Raw genomic sequence first — 19,846 nt, 5'->3', positions numbered from 1 at the left:
TATAAATAAACTACATCTCACGAGCACTAAGAAATAAAATCCGCGGCCTCAATACTCGAGGCCCCTAACCTCTCCTTTCCTTCAACACCTCCACTTGCTAGCCACTAGGCCACGCTCACAATTCTGTTTAGTACACAGGCCAAGTCCATTTTCACCGTTTTGTGTTGCTGCCATGAGATTTTTTTTTTTGAGCGGGAGCTGCCATGAGATAAAAAGGCCACCGGCCCAGGTGCATTTTTGAGGCTCGCAAGGCTTACCGGGCCGGGGCCGGCCCGAGTTGTTCTTGAGGCCACGCCTGGGCCACGGGGTTGCCTTAAGGTGCCGGCCTGGCCCGGCCCCTCTAATGCCGGGCTTCTCCGTGCCGTGCCTGGGCCTGGCCCGAATAACACGAGCCGGCCCAGTCCGATAGCCACCTATTACTTGCTCTTAACAGTCCTGTGGTGGGCCAGATACGCCCCACCTACGTGAGAGAAGCCTTTCTATACTGATGATATTGGCCGGCCTCCCAGTCTCCAACGACTGAACGATTGGAAAAGGAAAGGGGTGGATCGGCGCCTCCTTTCTTTTTCTTCCCGTCGAAGGAGAGGAGAATCACGAAACCCTAACCTCTCCTACCGGTTGCCATGCAACCACCTCCAACCCAGCATCCCGGTTGCGGATGGCGCTTCTGTGACCGATTCGACATTCCCACGGTGTTCGTCCCGAACGATTGGACTATCACGCCCGGCTACTTCCTTCCGCCCCCGCTGCAGGAGCCTCCACGGTCCGTATCTCGCCTCATATTGGTCGAATTGTTATCCTTGCATTAGATCGCATCGTTTAGGGCTTCGGATATCTCTTCTCGTCGAAATCGATTTCTCTTTTGAGCAAACTCGGTTGGGGAGGGCCCCCCCTTAATTCCATTAAAAAAACAATAGTCACACAGAGTTACAGGTTACAAAGAGAAACTCGCCAAGAGAGGGCGCCGATCGAGCAAATTTATTCTGGCTGTCCAAAGTTTAAGGTCCGACCTCTTTTTTTATACAGAGGAAATACTCCGGTTTTGAGAATACTCCAGTATTAAAACCACAGTTTTCTTTGCGCAAAAAAACCCACAGTTTTCTTAGATTGCCAAACACCCCGTTGTAAATAAACCGAGGAAAATTTAGAAACCGTAGTATTCCCATAATACTCCAAAAAAAACTGAGCTGCCAAACTAGCGTTTCTGAACATTGTTTCACGGGTGTAGCTGTACTGCTGTAGGGATGTTGATGTTGTCAAAAACTTTCCGGTCCTTGCCAACCAAATTGTCTAATACTCTAATAAGCCACGATCAGTAATAGGACCCAAGTAGATTTCCTTTATTGAAGGGCAAGCATCTTCATTAATGTTTTTCTGTTTAAGAAGAACGGGCCTAAATTTGATTCTCTATTTTTCATCGATTTGTTGTTCTTTTGTTGAAGAAAAGTGATTTCTCTTCTTCCAGATCGATTTGATTTCCTTGCAAAAAAGATAAAAAAAAGAGATGGATTTGATTTGTGCATGGTAGTATTTGCTTCCGTTAATACTCTTCAGATTATCCGTTTATCTCCTAATACATATCTTTCTAGTCTACTGATTTCTCACGTCAGATGCGAAAGCTAACTGCTCGTGAATCCATTCAATTGGAAGTGAAGAAATCATGTGAAGAAAAGTATGCAGATTACTCGCCTGTGGGCTGCAATTACTCATCTGAGCGAGGGGGGTCTATTGGGCCACCTCTTCTGCACCAGCAACCTGATAATTGGGGAATAAATTTTTACATCAGGATTGATCACAAGGGATCTTTCCACACGTATCCTCATGTGGGAGGGCCATTTAAAACCTAAAGGAAGCCAACGATGCTATCGCGTTCTATCTTATTGCCCGCCAGGATAAAAACTTGTAAGGTTTTCTCAGCTTCTAGATTTCTACGTTCCCATCCTGTTTAACTAAACTGTGCAAATACTCGCAGATGAGTAATTAATCACAGTTATCATGGCACAAATCAGGAAAAAGACAAATGCACCTAAGTTAGACCATGCGAAAACTGAAATTCCAGCCTGCATTATTTGAAAAACTCCTGTTTTGGGACTACTTAAAGCAAGGGTTTACATTTTGTAACTGTATTAGCGTGAATTATTCAAATATCCAAGTCATAACATCTACAGATACTATGCTACTACTTAGTATGTAGGTATAATTTTGTCTGAATAATAATTTTGTACAATCGGTTAGCTTTTAGACAGGCTCGCCCACATAGCTATGTTCTCTTATGTACAAAACGACGGTTATAACCAGAACAATATTGCTCAAAACAGTTTATTAATAGTTCTGTTCTGAAAATGGAAGATGGATTTGTTTTTCTTGCACTGAGAACTTATAGGCATGTAACCAACAATAGGGTACTTAGTGTCGCCTTTTCTTTGAGGGACTTCGTGTCAATCTGTATTCTCCACTTGACAATGGACAATATACTGAAATACTCTGATCTAGGTTGATGGGGTTATCTGGTGTGGAGATAGCTGTACAAATGGCTCTTTACTTCCCTGATGGCAGGAGAAGGAAGCATTTGAGATCACAACCAATTGATAAAAGCCGTGATTCGGTGCGCCAGTTGGTTGAAGCTTTGGTGGACAAGTATAACGAGGATCACCATCTTTTAGGGGCTTGCTCTCTTTCCCTCTTGTCCTTGATGCTACCAATGGCTGCACTTTATCTCTTATCGTCCTATAACTAATAAATGCTTGTTGGATCCATCCTTCTTTTTTAGGATCTTGCATATGAATTCAAAGATATTGTGTGCTACCAAACAATTCGTGGGGAAGAGAGGTGCTACCAAACAATTCATGGGGAAGAGAGGTGCTACGGACATATCAATTTCATTGCAAAGGCTAAAGAAGCTGACAATTTCAACTTCGACATCGACAAGCTATTCTTTGCTGAAGTCATGTATAAACAAGGAGAATTGTTTGTCAACTGTTTATGCATGGTTAAACATACTGATAATGGTAGGCTATACTCTTGCATACCTTAGCTCTTTCACATTGTTGAAGCACAGCTTGTGTGTCACACTGACTTGAACTTATGTGTCACAGTTTTGTAAAATGTGTTTTCTGGCTGTTGTATGATCTTTAGTACATTAACATATTTGTGTGCCCATTATTTCATCCCATCCATTATCCTTCAGATTTATGTTTGTAATATCTCAAACTGTGTAGCCATGTGTAATGACTGTATGCACATTTTATTCTGTTACTGTTAATATTGGTTGTTATTCGGATGTTTATTTAGCTGAGTGGTAATTTGGGAGTTAATGGCATTCTCTATCTTATTTAATAAAGGTAACTGCTATGGCTGTAAAAACAAGGGAAGTGCTGACATGAAGCATCCTGATGAATTGCGTTACATTGGTGGTCACACGAATAGTGCAATTGGTGTGCCTAATATACTGCACAGAGACTTTGAGAAAGAGGAAACTGAGGAAGATGTACGTATGATGATTTATTTCATGAGATGTTAGTGTTTAACATTTTATTGCTTGATTCATTACTGATTACATGTGTTCTACAGTTGGAAGCTGAGAAGGCTAGGTTAAGATGGCTGTTTGGGGTAAAGAAATATGTAGAGCTTTTAGTATAAATTTTTAGTAACATGATGTTTATTTACTTAATTTATTGATTATTCCTTTGCCTGCGTTTTTTTTTCTAGGGCTCACATGAGATGAAGCAAAAGGGGACCCTTACAATGAAAGGCCAAGGGGATAGTCTACGTGAGGCGAAGCAAACGGGTATCCTGACCATGGAAGACCAAGGGGATGGTCTTGGTCAAGCCCAGTTTGAAGCTGAGAAGCCGAAGCGAATGGGAACCATTGCCATGGAAGGCCAAGGGGGTGGTTTTGGTGAGGCGCAGTTGGAAGCTCAGAGGGCTGGTTTAAGATGGCTGACTGGGGTAATGAAATATATATAGCGTGTAGTATAATTGATAGTAACATGATGTTGGTTACTTGATTGCTTATTCCTTTACTTGCTTATTTGTTTTCTAGAGATTAGATGAGATCAAGCAAGAGTTGACCCTTGCAATGGAAGAAGGCCACGGGTATAGTCCACGTGAGGCGAAGCAGATAAGGACCCTTACCATCGAAGGCCAAGGGGATGGTCTTGGTGAGGCGCAGTTGGAAGCTGAGAAGGCTAGGTTGGGACGGCAGTTTGGGGTAATGAAATATATATCTTTTGTTGTATAATTTATAGTAACATGATGTTGGACACTTGATTGATTATTCTTTTGCTTGTGTATTTCTTTTCTAGGGCTTACATGAGATGAAGCAAAAGGTGACCCTTGCAATGGACGAAGGCCAAGGAGGTAGTCCACGTGAGGCGAAGCGAATGAGGACCTTTACCATGCAAGGCCAAGGGGATGGTCTTGGTGAGGCGCAGTTGGAAGCTCAGAGGGCTAGTTTAAGATGGCTGATTGGGGTAATGAAATGTATATAGCGTGTAGTATAATTGATAGCAACATGATGTTGGTTACTTCGTTGCTTACTCCTTTTCTTGCATATTTTTTTTCTAGAGGTTACATGAGATGAAGCAAGAGGTGACCCTTACAATGGAAGAAGGCCAAGGGGATGGTCTCGGTCAGTCACACTTGGAAGCTGAGAAGGCTAGGTTGAGACGGCTGTTTGGGGTAATGAAAATATATATATATATATATATATATATATATATATATATATATACACTATCAATTATTCGGGCGGGGAGGACATATACACCTATACCCCGAATAGTTGATAGAATATCATTTGATTTGAATATGATTAAAAAAAAATTAATATAAATAATCAAAAATAATGAAAAATATTAAATCTTAAGAGCCATCGTTAGCATGTATTAGGCATATAAGACCCATCATCAGCATCCAAGATCACAAATGCATGGGATCCTATGATTTATGGTGTGCAGACGAAGAATAGTCAAGGAAGCAGACAGTAAGGCTGCAGTGTGTCGTAGACACTATCATTGAAACACAAGACTACTCCCAAGATGAAGGAAGCCACGTTCGTATGCAACCAAAGAGAAGTGGCAGGCCAAAAGACCCCTTATCACCATGCATGCATGCATCCAAAGGCTATAAAAGAAGCCTAGGACCTATAAAGACCTATAAAGGAGATGCATCATGGACATGGAGAAAGGTGAGGTAAATAATGCAAGGGAGCACTATTTGAGCCAGCCATGGTGCCTATATAAGGAGGCTCTTTGCAGCATTGGAGGACACACAACCATCGAGCACAACACAAGCCTTCAGAATAGCAAGTAGTTCAGGGCAGTTAGCCAGAAAACTATCTGCTTTCTAGTAGTAGTAGTATCACTTCCCACTGTAATAAAGCCTGTATAATCAAGGCATTTGTAACATAAGACTGGGAAGGTAGTAAGGTAATTTCTTTATCTTTGTGCGAACCCTTCGGGGGTTCCCGAAAGGGAAAACCGTATGTAAGCTATATTGTGAAATGAAGTAGTTTTGTTTTTCCCTCGGTCTTTTTAGCATGTTTATACGGGTGGGTGCTTATGCTAGGGATCCTATAGGAGAAACCTCTGCGTGTAGTTCTCTGTTAAGCCGTGTGTGTGTGGCGTTGAAATGAGAACCTTGTAACCGTAGAGAAGTGTTCCCTTCGGGTGGAACTGCCTGGGAAGACGATAAGAAATCACCCATATAAACCTGACTAAAGACGCTTAGGGAAATAAACTTAGCTACTCCTGAAGCAATATAGTAATAAATACGGTGAGTACTGAGTAGGATTATTACATCACTGCGAAAACCGTCGGTAGTTCCGTTGGCCTCACCGGCCTTATAAGATCCTGCAAAAGATAATCATAATTTACCATATAACCTAATATTAGCCGAAATAATTTGAATATTAACGTATCTAATATCTATTTATACATAATATTCGTGGTCTTAGAGCCAAGTCATAATCATTGAAAGATTAAAGTATCTAGACTTAGAAGTTTGTGCAGGTAAAGTTATACATACTAAAGAAAATATTGAGATAAGGTGCAGAGTCAATCCCTCAGAAGAGCATATTTGGCATTCTACTCATAGTCAGCTAAATACAGTTGTTGATTTAGTATATAATTTCTTTATATCTTGGGGAAAAAGGCAAGATAATCTAGACAAAAAATTTGATAATATATTTAAAGAATACCAAAAACTTGCAGAAAAATACTATAGTTTGAATAATAAAATTGATATAGTTCTGCATAAGCTATAAGAAGCCAAAACAAAACAAAGTATAGTTTGTAAGAATAACGATTACATTAAAGAAGAAGTGTTATCCATTGGAAAAGGCATAGGGCACTGTCTAAATAAAAATAAAGACTCTTTACCAAGCCCTGAAACAAGACAAGATATAACTGAAATTAAAAGACTAGTACAAGAAGTAAAAACTTTGATCCTCTCGTAATTTGTATGACTGAATATAGTCAAGCCTTAAAAGAAGTAGAAAAATATTTAACGCCGTCGATTGGCTTTTCTGACCACGATTCTCCAAAGGAAGACTCAAAAATAATAATAAGACAAAACAATACAATCCTGCAGTTATTAATTCAGATTTTAGATAAGCTAAATAGTGAACAAAGTAACAAAGATTGTGTTAGCATCATCTGAAATAATTGCATCACCAAGGAATATTAATTCAGAAAAATGGACTTATCTAAAAGCTTCATTAGAAGAGACAGAAACCTCCAATTAATAAGACAAGAATCAAAGCCGCTAACAATGATGCATAGGATGTCATGCAGCAAGGCTGATGATATCGATAGTTTAGAAGAAGTTATAGACTTAGAAAGAGACCTGGAAAGGTATCAAAAAGATACATTGAGAAAAATAAAACCGCAGCAGGTATACCACATGGGTTTGTTTGAAGGGAGAGGTGGATTATATAGAATATCCAGAGAAGTGGAGTTAAGTGTGGTAACACATCCAGTAGAATTAAGAATTGTGAGTAAGAATATTGAAACTGAACTCAAATATTGTGGGCATAAATATATTCATCAAGGTATGTATATCATAGGAGTCAAAGGAATGACAAGAAAGAAATTAGGAGCAAAGGTGTTAATAACATTATTAGACAAAAGATGGGGATCAGTAGATAAAGCTTCATTAGGCTTTATGGAAGGAGATATGAATGAAAACAGATTAATAACCTATATAGCTCCAGACTTAATGATGCCTGTGAAGGAATTTATCGATAAGATGAGTCTTGGGTTCCAAACTAAAGGTTATGAAGAATTTAAAGGTACAAATCTATTAGTAAGTATAGAGTTTATAGGAAGACTAACTAATAAAAGCAGCTCTAAATATAGAGTAAATGTAGACGATGTAATTGAAAGCATGCAATCGAAAGGTATAAAATTCATGAGTCCTCTTAAAATCAGTTCTGAAGAAAGAGCTGGAGAAGAGTGGAAAATAAGCGAGCTAATTGAAAAGAAGGAATTAAAGCAACCTAATAACTACATAAGTTACCAAAACTGCGAAGGAACCAACAGCATTAGATTCACAAATTATAAATCTGAAACCATAGATGATACTGAATCTTTTGCTTCTGAATCAGAGTTTAATGAAAATAAAAATAGTAGCGTAACTGAATACATGGAAAAGGCAGATTTAAACAATGAAATAATTCATTAGGAAGGAAAATTGAAACGTATAGAATGGGAATATAATAATTCTATGACAAAAGATTGGCCTAAGATAAGAGAAAAGGAATTGTTTTTCATTAGAGAGATTGCAAGATTAAAAAGATTAAGAAATGAAAAGAAGCCTGTCATTGGTAGTTCAATCAGACTAAATAAAAACATAATGATAAAAGAAAATAAGGTTGGTAGTAGTAAAGCCAATAATACAGACCAGATCCATAAAAATAAAGATGTAGGTGAAGAGGAGCAGTGGGACATAAATAATAAATTACTAACTGAAAGTTATGAAGAAGAAGAAGAATCGATAAAAGATATGCTTAAAGAGGATGAAGTTTTTGATGGATCTGAAGATAATAGTGACTTTATAAACTCTCTAGATGATGTAGGAATACACAATTTAGAAAATGCAATGGAAGCTATGGAAGTAGAAATGAATAACAAAAGAAGAAGGACATATGGTGATACTTCAGTAAAAAGAGAAGGAGAGAGAGAAAGACCAAGAAGAGCAGCCGGAACATGGCCTCCAGAAAAAGATGATTTCCAACCAACATACATCCCTGAACAATATAGATATATGGGTACTAAAAGAAGAGATTTTGATAAACCAGTACAATTTCAAAATTATAAGAATGAGGGTGCAATATTAAATCTAGCAGCCCATGACCCAATAGACTGGCCTAATATAATTAGCATATGGAAAGGTTTAATAGTTCAAAAATATATACAAAATCAGCATAGCATAGGTAATAAGGTGGAAGATATGATAACCTATCTTGAAACCTTTTTAGGAGAATCTGTAAAAGTTTTATGGGAACAATGGGTAGAAACATTTCCTAGTCAATATGAAGAATTAAAAGCAGCTGGAAGTAATCCCCATAACTTCGCTAACATTATATCACTTATAGTCATAGCAGAAGACCCAGATTTAGGAGATACCACATTGCAGAATGAGAGGTTGCGAGAAATAGAAAAATTAACGTTAACAAGTTGGAAAGGTATAAAAGAATTCTCTCAGCATTATTTATATAATGCTACCACCGGTAAACAAGGTTTTAATAAAGGGGTAGTAGAAAGATATTTTAACAAATTACCTGACCCTTTAGGATCTATAATATTTGAAGAATATAAGAAACAAACAGATGGTTCGGTTTCAAATATATCTCAGGCCATTAATTTTGTTTTTAAGCAACTAAGAAAGGTATGTATGGATATACAAGCCCAAAGATCTATGAAAAAAGCAGACTACAATTTTTGCAATAATATTGTTCAAATACCATTAACATACGGAGAAAATAGGCATAAAAATAAAAAATATTACAAACCCCAGAGGAGAGATAATAGGAACTTTAGAACAAAGAAAAGATATTTTCTAAAAAGATCTGACAATAGAGCTCCTTATCTACATAAGAGAAATGTAAGAAGATATGATCCTAGAAAAACTTATGATAAAACATGTAGGTGTTTTATATGTAATTCACCAGATCACCTAAGTAAAACTTGTCCTAATAAAGATCAGAAAAGGTATTCTAGTAAATATGAAGAGCAAGAAAGAGTGTTAATTATAGATAGTGTTAATGAAAATATCCTAGTATGCGATGAAGAAATAAAAGATGATGAGTCGATATACTCTATCATAGAAACAGATGAAGTAGAAAATGATACTTTAGAAGAAGAATCAAGTGAAGATGAAATAGATCTAATAGATGATTTAGCCGGTTTAAAAATTGAAATGATGAATCAAGTAGATTGTGAGCACGATTGGATTAGAGGTAAAGGAGATTATAATATAAAATGTGCGTTTTGTATATACTATCCAAGCCAAGAAAATAGGTCTACATGTAGTTTATGCTTAAGACAAGCTTGTGCCTCTTGTTTGAAGGCTAGAAATCAAGCCTGGAGACAAGAAATATTCGTGGTATCGAATATTATGTATAAATAGATATTAGATACGTTAATATTCAAATTATTTCGGCTAATATTAGGTTATATGGTAAATTATGATTATCTTTTGCAGGATCTTATAAGGCCGGTGAGGCCAACGGAACTACCGACGGTTTTCGCAGTGATGTAATAATCCTACTCAGTACTCACCGTATTTATTACTATATTGCTTCAGGAGTAGCTAAGTTTATTTCCCTAAGCGTCTTTAGTCAGGTTTATATGGGTGATTTCTTATCGTCTTCCCAGGCAGTTCCACCCGAAGGGAACACTTCTCTACGATTACAAGGTTCTCATTTCAACGCCACACACACACGGCTTAACAGAGAACTACACGCAGAGGTTTCTCCTATAGGATCCCTAGCATAAGCACCCACCCGTATAAACATGCTAAAAAGACCGAGGGAAAAACAAAACTACTTCATTTCACAATATAGCTTACATACGGTTTTCCCTTTCGGGAACCCCCGAAGGGTTCACACAAAGATAAAGAAATTACCTTACTACCTTCCCAGTCTTATGTTACAAATGCCTTGATTATACAGGCTTTATTACAGTGGGAAGTGGTACTACTACTACTAGAAAGCAGATAGTTTTCTGGCTAACTGCCCTGAACTACTTGCTATTCTGAAGGCTTGTGTTGTGCTCGATGGTTGTGTGTCCTCCAATGCTGCAAAGAGCCTCCTTATATAGGCACCATGGCTGGCTCAAATAGTGCTCCCTTGCATTATTTACCTCACCTTTCTCCATGTCCATGATGCATCTCCTTTATAGGTCTTTATAGGTCCTAGGCTTCTTTTATAGCCTTTGGATGCATGCATGCATGGTGATAAGGGGTCTTTTGGCCTGCCACTTCTCTTTGGTTGCATACGAACGTGACTTCCTTCATCTTGGGAGTAGTCTTGTGTTTCAATGATAGTGTCTACGACACACTGCAGCCTTACTGTCTGCTTCCTTGACTATTCTTCGTCTGCACACCATAAATCATAGGATCCCATGCATTTGTGATCTTGGATGCTGATGATGGGTCTTATATGCCTAATACATGCTAACGATGGCTCTTAAGATTTAATATTTTTCATTATTTTTGATTATTTATATTAATTTTTTATTAATTTTTTTTTGAATCATATTCAAATCAAATGATATTTATCAACTATTCGGGGTATAGGTGTATATGTCCTCCCCGCCCGAATAATTGATAGTAATATATATATAAAAAATAATATTATACTCCTCCGGTGAAATCTATACAAATCCACACCACTTATTTCCGGACGGTGGGACTATGTATATCTTGTACTCTTTCCGATCCATATTAGTTGTCGAAATATTACATGTATCTGGACACTTTTTAGGCATAGATGCATCCATATTTGGGCAGATTTGAGACAATTAATATGAATCGGAGGGAGTAGTATAATTTATAGTAACGTGATGTTGGGAACTTGATTGATTATTCTTTTGCTTGTGTATTGTTTTTTCTAGGGCTTACATGAGACGAAGCAAAAGGAGACTCTTACGATGGAAGGATGCCAAGGGTACAGTCCACATGAGGCGAAGCGAATGAGGACCTCTACCATGGAAGGCCAAGGGGAGAGGTTGTATGAATCATTGAGGTCCTTTCCAGAGGCCGAGGAGGATGATGGGTACGAGGATGTTGGATACGCTTACCGTGGGAGGGCGCTGATCTAGCATTTTGTCTGGCTGAATTGTGTATCTCACCGCCAGCAACCCTTGCTCTTGCTATTTCCACCTGTTGCTATTTCTTATATTCGTAGGAAGCTATGGTTACAAGGACTTTTGGATGGTTCAATGGTGATGTCTTCATGAGCCATAAGCCTGTGTGGCTGTAAGCGTGCTTTGCTCATCTTATCAAGATTCATTTCATCAGAATAGACGTCTGGCACGATTGTCTGTGATTTACACTGTTGGAACATGATTAAAAATAATAAATACTCCCTCCTCCCATATTAAGATTGCTTCGGCTTGCTGGAGGATTTTCGAATTTTTGAAGTTGCCCATTGTTTCCGTGAGTTGAATTCTGTAGCTGAATTCTGTAGCGAATTAGCTCAAATGGCCAAATTTAGTCCTATTACTTCCTGGGTTGGTTCCCCCCATCTCGCATTGTACCTCTTTTAGTCGAAGACGTAACCATTATTGCTAAGAAATAAAAGGAGGTATTTTGCTGTAAAAAGAAAATTCAAGTAATATTTCATTATTCGGCATTTAATATGGACCGGAGGAAGTTATAAATTATCAACATGATCGAGTACAGAAGAGTACAAAACAAAAATCAGCAACCAAAGGCCGAGCGCTTGCCACGTCAGTTTTTTGCCGCAATGAGCCCAATGTCCTGGTTGTGGAAGAATTGAAAATAATAATAAATTACGCAAAACCACACGGCCAAGGTTTCACATTACTACTGTTTTTCAACTTTATGAATTAGGTAAAGTTTATGTTTAGTCAGTCTGTTCGTACGACTATTAGCGATCCGTGTGCGTTTCAATAGAAAAATTGAAGCCTTAATAGAGATCAGCGATCTCTGAATGCACTTAAAAAATAATCTCAGAGCAACTAGTTACGCGACCTAAGGAAACTGCCGTTTGAGGCGAGCATTGTTCGGTCACCCGAGCTGCACCGTAGTGGTTTGTCGTCTTGCTAAGCTTTCTTTTTTTTGGGCTTCGGGCCGGCCCAAAAAAACAGACCCGATGGCACCGTCGCTAATTCACCGCCACCGTCGCATCCTCGACGCTGGCTTGGTAAAGGAATGCAAGCACACCGGTACAAGAATGTTGAAGAGTATACAAGACAATGAGGAAGAAGAGATTCACTTCAGTGGTATGATTTGAAGAGATTCATTTTAGTGAAGCAGTAGACAGAGTTGGATAGAAACTTTATCGAAATTGTGTTTTCTCGATCAAATCTTATATCTACGGGTCAGGAGTGTGGCCTGTTGCATTTCAGGAAAATGTGGAAATTGAAAATCTCTTTGAAGATCAGAATTTTCTTATGCTTCATGCTTAGAAAAAAATCCTGGCCAGAGGCAACTTGCTCAGGAGGGGATGGACAATTGATAAGCAGCATGTCATTTTTGTATGGCTTGCAAGACTGCTCCGGCAAGTCATTGTTTGTGCTTTTGATCTCTCGGCCCACCTGATAGCAATGAAGACATGTTTTAAACTTCATATTCTTTTTCTCAGCCTTTTAGGGCAACTCCAGCCACGCGACCCAAATCTAGGGCAGTTGTCCGGCTCCATACGTTTGGGTCTGCTAGTGCTCCCAATACATCCACTTATTTGGTCCGTTTTATTGGTCATAGACATGCGGAACGGCGGAGGATAAAGAAGCAAAGGAAGGACAAATGCGGTACAAAGATGATGTCCGCCCCGACCCAAACTTGGACCAAATTTGGGTCAGAAATAGGTCACGGTGGACCAAAAGCTGATAGTGGCCGAATGAGTTGCCCCGCTGGGGGTGCGTTCTGTCTGCCTCGGTCCGAACGGACCGATCCGCCCCAAATGGGTCGCGTGGCTGGAGTTGCCCATAGTGAACTTTTTCCTTCTGGTCCTGCTGATGTGATCTTTAAGTTGTGCAATCATCTTGACTCGTGAGCGATTCTGCAGAAAGAGCGACTTAGGAAGTGGGGTCATGATTTAGCGGGGTTGGGGTGGAGGTGTTGTGTTACGTGGGTGGCGAGTTCGGTCGGCTGGACCAACTCTCAGCCTGCGTGGATTTGGTTAGGCTCGCATACGAGGCAGCGGCCCCGATCTTGTCGCCCTCTCATGAGGTTCGTAAAGAAAAACGACTAGAGGAGGGAGACCAGAGGCTCATGAATGCTTGTTTTCGGAACAAATGGCCGAATGATCCGTCTGCTGTCATGTCTGTAATTTGCTCAACCATTGATTACTGGGCTGGTCTGCAGAAAGACGATTTGAAGGAGGTGCTTCATGGCAGCTCGCGGCAGTTGTGGCGAGTCTCGGTTGAAGTCTTCCATCGCTCGTTGGGCTGGGCTCCGGTGTCGCTTCATATGACAACATAAAGCTTTCGGGCGGCGATAGGAGATGCCGTGCAGTGGATTCACGCCTCAGCTCTCTCTGGTATCTTAGCTGTAGTCTGAGGTTGTAGTAGTTTGAATTTGCTTCATTAGGGAGCTGTTCTTGGTTGGAGCAAAGACACTGCAGCTGTTCTGTTAGAATGCTGAGTTGTCTGTTGTCTCCAGGAGTATTTGCAGCACTGTTTTATTGGGATATTTATGTAAGACACTCGTGGTTTCCTTTAATGAAGCCGGAGGTATATCCTCTATTCTCAAAAAAAAAAAATCATGGTTGGGCGCCGACGATCAAGAGAATTGCATGCTGAGTGATCGGTTAGAATTTCATCTGTTTTTTGTAACCCATTATTATTCTAGAACTTGATTGCTTGTACTCCCTCCGTTTTATAATTCTTGTCTAAAATTTTCTCAAAAATGGATGTATCTATTCATAAAAGCGTCTAGATATATGTATTATTTCAACAAGAATTGTGAAACGTAGTTTTTATTTTGCTTTGAACTCGGTAATGTAATAACCGTTGGCGGTTTCTCCGGTAAAAATCGATGGAACGGTCTATTCTATTGTTGAAAAAAAAAGGAGTCAAGTCAGATATACACATTTTTGTAACACAAGAAACATTCTGGTTTTGCTAAACAAATGCCAAAAAGAATTGCAGAGATGGTGAATTAGAGCGTGCGCCCCTCGTAAAATTATCCTTTCTACGCTTCACCTGCAATAATCTACACAGCGGGTTAATTAGAGTTTGTATCAAGGTTGCTCGGGTTAACGTATCTCACTCACTAGCAGGGAGGGCCAGCCACCACTCTGTCTCTGCCTCTCCCGCCTCCGAGAGAGAGAAAGGAAGGGAGAGAGAGAGCTTCACCTTTTTCTTCTCCTCACCCCCTCTCGGCATTCATCTACAAAAACCCCGGCTATTCGGGTCGCCGCCGCCCCCAAGCTAGCGCTCTAGACACCCCAAAACCCTAGCTTCGTAACCTCGGCAGGTTACCAGTTTCTTCGCTGTCCACCTCTACGGTACAAGCTTCGCGGCAGTACGGCGCCGATCGAGCTCATCCACACCGGCGGCAGGACAGCTGAACTACGGTAAATCCGCTCCCTTTCTATCTTCTTTTCTTCATCCCTGAGTTGCTTCTCTTCTTCCTCGTACTTCCTCTTTTCCTCCCTGTGCTAGTATAATGTAAAAAAAGATGCTTTCTTTTTGTCTATCGTTGCCCACTCTTGCGTGGATTGCCGCGGTGGAGATGGTCGATGGGCGGCACTAGTTGCCACGGCGCCGTCGACCATCTCCGGGCCTGAGGTGTGCCGACGTACTGTACCTTAGTTGGTAGAAAAAATCAGCCTTTATTTTGCTCTGTTTCGGTCTTCCCGGCCGTTGTGTTGTCGGTGGCCACTCTGTAGTCGGTGGCCGCGGTCGACGGGCAGCACGAGGTGTCACACCGCTGTCGACCGTCTCCGGGCCTGAGGTGCGCCGTACGTCGGGGCGTGCATTGCCGCGGCGGTTACGTGCGCTATTTCTGCCTAAAATTCTGTTTTTTTTCCTTGCTGAAGAAGAGGAGGAGCCGGAGACCAGCTTGCCGGGCAAGCTGGACGAAGCCCACTGGATCCTGTACTTCGACGGCGCGTTCAACCTCCAGGGAGCCGGCGCCGGGGTCGTCATCGAGTCGCTGACAGGAGATCAATTGAGGTTTGCCATCCAACTCGATTTCCCCAACTCCACTAACAACACGGCAGAGTATGAAGGGCTGCTCGCCGAGTTGCGGGCGGCAATCGCTCTGGATACCAAGTGCCTGGTCATTCGCGGGGACTTCCAACTCGTGATCAACCAGGTCAACAAGAACTACGACTACCCGCAGATGGCAGCGTACGTGGATGAAGTCCGCAAGCTAGAACGCAAGTTCAAGAGCTTGCGATTTGAGCACGTCAAGCGGAAGGATAACTTCGCGGCTGACGAGCTATCCAAGTTGGCAGCGGAGCGCCGGAAGGTTCTGGCGGGGGTGTTCTGGCATAGGCAGACTGCGCCCTCAGTCACCCCCAAGCCGACTGCCGGAGAAGCCCCCCCGGCAACCGAAGGAAACCTCGCAGTGGCGGAGGTCCATGCCGTCGACGCAGTGGCATGCGTTGGCAGGGAGACCCCGCCTTGGGCAGTGGATATCGCCCGCTACCTGAAGGGAGAAGCCCTCCCGGAAGATGACGTTGCCGCGGAGCGCGTGGCCCGGCAAGCCAAGATGTACGCCGTGGTGGACAGCAACCTCTACCGAAGGCGTGGCCCCACCGGGGCAAGAAGTAAGGCGCACGGCTCATTAAATGAGCCGACAGGAGGGGTGTTACCCGTCCAAGTCAACTGAACAGTGGCTGTCCAATCCTACTCTAGGGTTTTAGACCCCTAGCGGCGGAGGTGGCGTCCATTGAAGCGATCCTCCCCCTTACAAAGGGTTCGATCTCTATGCTTACTGTGCTAGTCCCTGGATTGACTCGCTAGCACACACAGTTTTAAGATGTAATATCAAGATACAAAGGTCAAAAGTATATTACATCGCATTGATCCAGAATTTAGTAGTAACTTACATATTGCATAACCTCATGGGTTATCTCAAAAGAAAATAAAATTCGTACCTCACTCTTGCAGCGGAAGGCAGAAGATACAGGAGTCCCATAACAACTCCACAGTCGAAACATGTTGGAATGTAAACTCGCAACCCTAACAATTCGTACCTCACTCTTCACCTGGTTCACCTGCAACATTTAAACGTTGCAGCCACTAGGGGGTCAATACATTGAATGTATTGGCAAGTTCACCAAAGGGTTATAACAGATCCTATCAAGTACATGCAGTATTTAGCAAGGTGGAGTTTTGGCTATTTGCATAAAAGCGTCAATGTTTAATCCTATCATTTTTAACCAAAATAGTTTTGAATTCTATTGGACACGGGGTAGAAACACCCATGCTCCTATTAACCTAAGCACATTGAGTAGAAACATCAATGCTCCTACCCAGTTCAAACCATTCATTTTATTAGGAAATTGGAATGAGTGAGACCTTCCTTACAGCCCTAATATCTAGTTGCTCATAATTGTCCGTAACCGGGGACACGGCTAAGTACTTAGTTTGACACTTTCGAGAGGTGGTACACTTTACCCACAAGAAATCGACGTGTTAATCCCTTGCTGTCCTCAGGGTAGAGTAGCAACGGCATCGATTACAGGAATTTTCAGAACATATTCCCCCAAACCACCTGAGGGACGCATTTCAACCTACACTGCTACATACCGATGTCACCTCGGATCCGGGTTCATATTTCTTACATCCATCCTGGCAGAGCCCATAATACCATGTGGTTGTACTGGAAGCTACTAAACAGGAAACTAGTCCAGTCTCTGGTTACCTCGGGTGGCATCCCACATTGTGACGCAGGCGCTCCCCGAATCGCACGGGGAGACGACCATGGACGCTCCCGAATCACACGGAGAGACGACTCAGCGGGCCCCATAGAAATGGACCTAGCGTCACGACATCCGAAAACTCGAACCAGCCCACCCAGAACGGTTCATTGAATTACTTGTTTTGCCATACACTAGGAAAATCATATTGTAATTTCAATAGTATCACATTGTAATAATACCACCCTCGTATATTATCAAAGCATAGCATTTTACTACTACGATGGCAATTGGTGGTGAAGTCATGCAAAGGTATCCTATACTAATAGGACAGATCATAGCTAGCATAGATACAATAATAATCCTGACAATGCAACTAATAAAATCTAGTGCACAATAAAATAATGGGTAAATGATCAAAGTGAACTTGCCTGGTTAGTGTCTTTGTGTTTTTCTTCTTTTCGATACTCACAGTTACCGTACTCCGTATAATCTATCGCGAAGAACGAAAAGCAATAATAAATAACCATTCGACAACTCCAAATCATAACTCCAAATAAAGAACCAAAGCAATATACAAAGTTCAAATTAAATAGTACCTAACTACTGTTAGGTTGTCCTAGGCATAGATCTAAGAGGTAGGAACAAGCTTGGGTTCTATCGGAGTGGAAACAGTGTTGCCATTGGCTGTTAACAGATACAATTTTCTAGTGAACATGGCCTATGGTAGGTGAACTTAAAAAGGTGCACAAAGTGGTTCAGAAATTAGAGTTTAGTGTACTCTTGTCACAACAGAAAGAATGAACTGGTTTGAAAATATGGATCAACATGTATGTGCTTTGGAACATTGCTAATCAATAAAACAGTGTTAACACATACAAAGTTTGGTTGGGCATGGACTAGTGTGGCCAAGTCTGGAATTTAAGTCTATAGTAACTGTTATAACTTAGATACTTTGGCTGTTTGTCAAATGTTGCTAAATGGCAGAACATGGGATGAAAAGTATACTACTGTATAGTATTAAGATTGCACTTGATAACCCAACAAGTATCATCCCAAAAGGGTCCACATAGAAATAGCTACTGGCTTGCAAAGCTGGCTAGTCTGATTCTGACAGATCAAAGATACTAACTTCTACTGAAAATGTTCTGGTGCTAATTGCTTCAAAAGACAGAGGGCCAATGGGATAAATTAAACTAGATCTGACATGCTTTCAAAAGACAGTGGTTTGACCTAAATAGGAGGTGTGAGTCAAAAGATACAGGCTTACAAAATAGGCTAATTTATAACAAAGTTTCTGTAACTAAAGGCTTAGAATTGGCCAAGTGTGCGAAACTGCTGAAGGTACTATTTTGCAATGACGATGAACTAGTGTGGATGAACTTGTAAAGGTGTTTAAATAGGTCTAGGATGTAGATTTGGATTTGATCTTGACATGACAGAAAGAATCATCTAATTTAAAGTAATGGATCAAAAGATATAGGCTCCGGAAGATAGCTATCTGATGTGACAGTGTTAACATATACGACTTTTGATTGAAGATGCACCTCTGTAGATGAATCCTAAGTTGTGCAAGAAGTACACTAATGTGTAGAACATGATCTAATTGATGATCTATAGAAGGCTTGGAACCAAACAGATCAATGGAACAATTTATATTAATTTCAAAAATTGGCTAATCCAGAAACAGCATACTGTGAATAGCAATTTCCAACGAAGATGCCATACTGAAGATCATGGAGACGGGGTATAAAATCTGGTCTGGTCTACAGAGGTGGACGTGCTCTGACTACAACAGAAAGATTCGGCCGAAAATAATACACGGATCAAAATATATGGGCTTCTAAACATGGCTAATCAAAACTGCTGCGGCTGAAAAGTTGCTCACCGGAAAAGACACGGAGTTCGCCGTAGTTGAAGGAGGACGGCGATGATGTCAACGTAGGGTTCGGTCGGGCCGTGGAAGACGCCGAGGCGGACACCGTGACGCGGCTTGCGCGGTCGTAGAATCTCCGGATGGCGACGGGCGGAGCTCCAGACGCGGCTTCGGCATGGGTTCGGGGACGGCACGGCCAACGGCATCAAGAGGTCACAAAACCTTGTCACAAAGGTAGGTAAGGGTCACATGAGTCTACCGGTGAAAGAAATCGAAGAACGGAGGTTCGGAGTGATCTCACCGGCAACAATGGTGGCGGTGACCGGCGGAGGAAGACATCGACGTAGTCGGCTGTACAGAGGTTTTGAGGGCAACTTTCCACATGGGAGTGGGAGAGGAGAGGCAAAGGCTCAAACTGACGCGCGTGGAATCCTTTTATAGTGGCTGAGGAGGGAGAACGGGCGCGGGATGTCGACGGCCGGCATTCGGGGCGTCTCTTTTGGAAACTGCGATTATGAGAGGAAACTTCAAATTGGTTTCCTGAATGGGTTCCCGGAATGGTGAGGATTGATGGGATGGTTTCCTTTTAAAGAGAGACGTGCGGGAAGGAAAGAAATCGAAGAACAAAATATAGAAAGAATGGATTCCTTACATGCACAGGAGGAAGACAGCACGAGCTCGTGCTCGCTGGCTGGGGCGCTCGGTGGAGATGGGCCGGCCCAGTTGGGTCGGTCCATTCTCTTTTTTTTTTCCTTTTCTTTCTTTTCATTTCTGTTTTTATTAATAACTTTTAATTCCTAACTCCAAATAAGTCCAAATAAACTCCAGTAAATTTGTAAATTCAAATCCTCCAAAGTGTGAACTTTTGGGACTTGAATCCTTTCAAAATAAGTAAAAATACTTTTGTT

The 19,846-nt window shown here is 41.4% G+C and overlaps 1 protein-coding gene across 9 annotated transcripts; it reads left to right on the top strand.

The window, feature by feature from the left end:
* Positions 1 to 498: 498 nt before the first annotated feature.
* On the top strand, positions 499 to 11,604 carry LOC100841281. 9 transcript variants are annotated; one of them, XM_024455238.1, is made up of 12 exons: positions 624 to 763; positions 1,611 to 1,672; positions 1,787 to 1,902; positions 2,494 to 2,665; positions 2,771 to 3,008; positions 3,342 to 3,487; positions 3,571 to 3,609; positions 3,709 to 3,948; positions 4,043 to 4,210; positions 4,305 to 4,472; positions 4,567 to 4,680; positions 11,118 to 11,604. In XM_024455238.1, exons 4-12 carry the CDS (start codon positions 2,498 to 2,500, stop codon positions 11,322 to 11,324), a joined length of 1,488 nt encoding a protein of 495 aa, XP_024311006.1. In that variant the 5' UTR covers positions 624 to 763; positions 1,611 to 1,672; positions 1,787 to 1,902; positions 2,494 to 2,497; the 3' UTR covers positions 11,325 to 11,604. The 9 variants fall into 9 exon arrangements, with proteins under 9 accessions (XP_024310993.1, XP_024310990.1, XP_024311008.1 ...); XM_024455235.1 differs by having other exon boundaries at positions 1,590 to 1,672; XM_024455225.1 differs by lacking the exons at positions 1,611 to 1,672; positions 1,787 to 1,902 and having other exon boundaries at positions 499 to 763; positions 2,771 to 2,799; positions 2,830 to 3,008.
* Positions 11,605 to 19,846: the final 8,242 nt, after the last annotated feature.

This window comes from Brachypodium distachyon, chromosome 1, assembly GCF_000005505.3.
Source record: "Brachypodium distachyon strain Bd21 chromosome 1, Brachypodium_distachyon_v3.0, whole genome shotgun sequence".
NCBI classification, from domain to species: domain Eukaryota; kingdom Viridiplantae; phylum Streptophyta; class Magnoliopsida; order Poales; family Poaceae; genus Brachypodium; species Brachypodium distachyon.
Note: the sequence above shows the minus strand (reverse complement) of the source record. Positions and strands in the feature narration are given on the sequence as shown.

Coding starts and splice junctions, on each gene's coding strand:
- LOC100841281 (XM_024455222.1), top strand. CDS start 624: ATGCAACCACCTCCAACCCAGCATCCCGGTTGCGGATGGCGCTTCTGT. Junction 764..2,493: donor CCGCTGCAGGAGCCTCCACG/GTCCGTATCTCG, acceptor ACTCTGATCTAG/GTTGATGGGGTTATCTGGTG. Junction 4,211..4,304: donor GGTTGGGACGGCAGTTTGGG/GTAATGAAATAT, acceptor TTTCTTTTCTAG/GGCTTACATGAGATGAAGCA.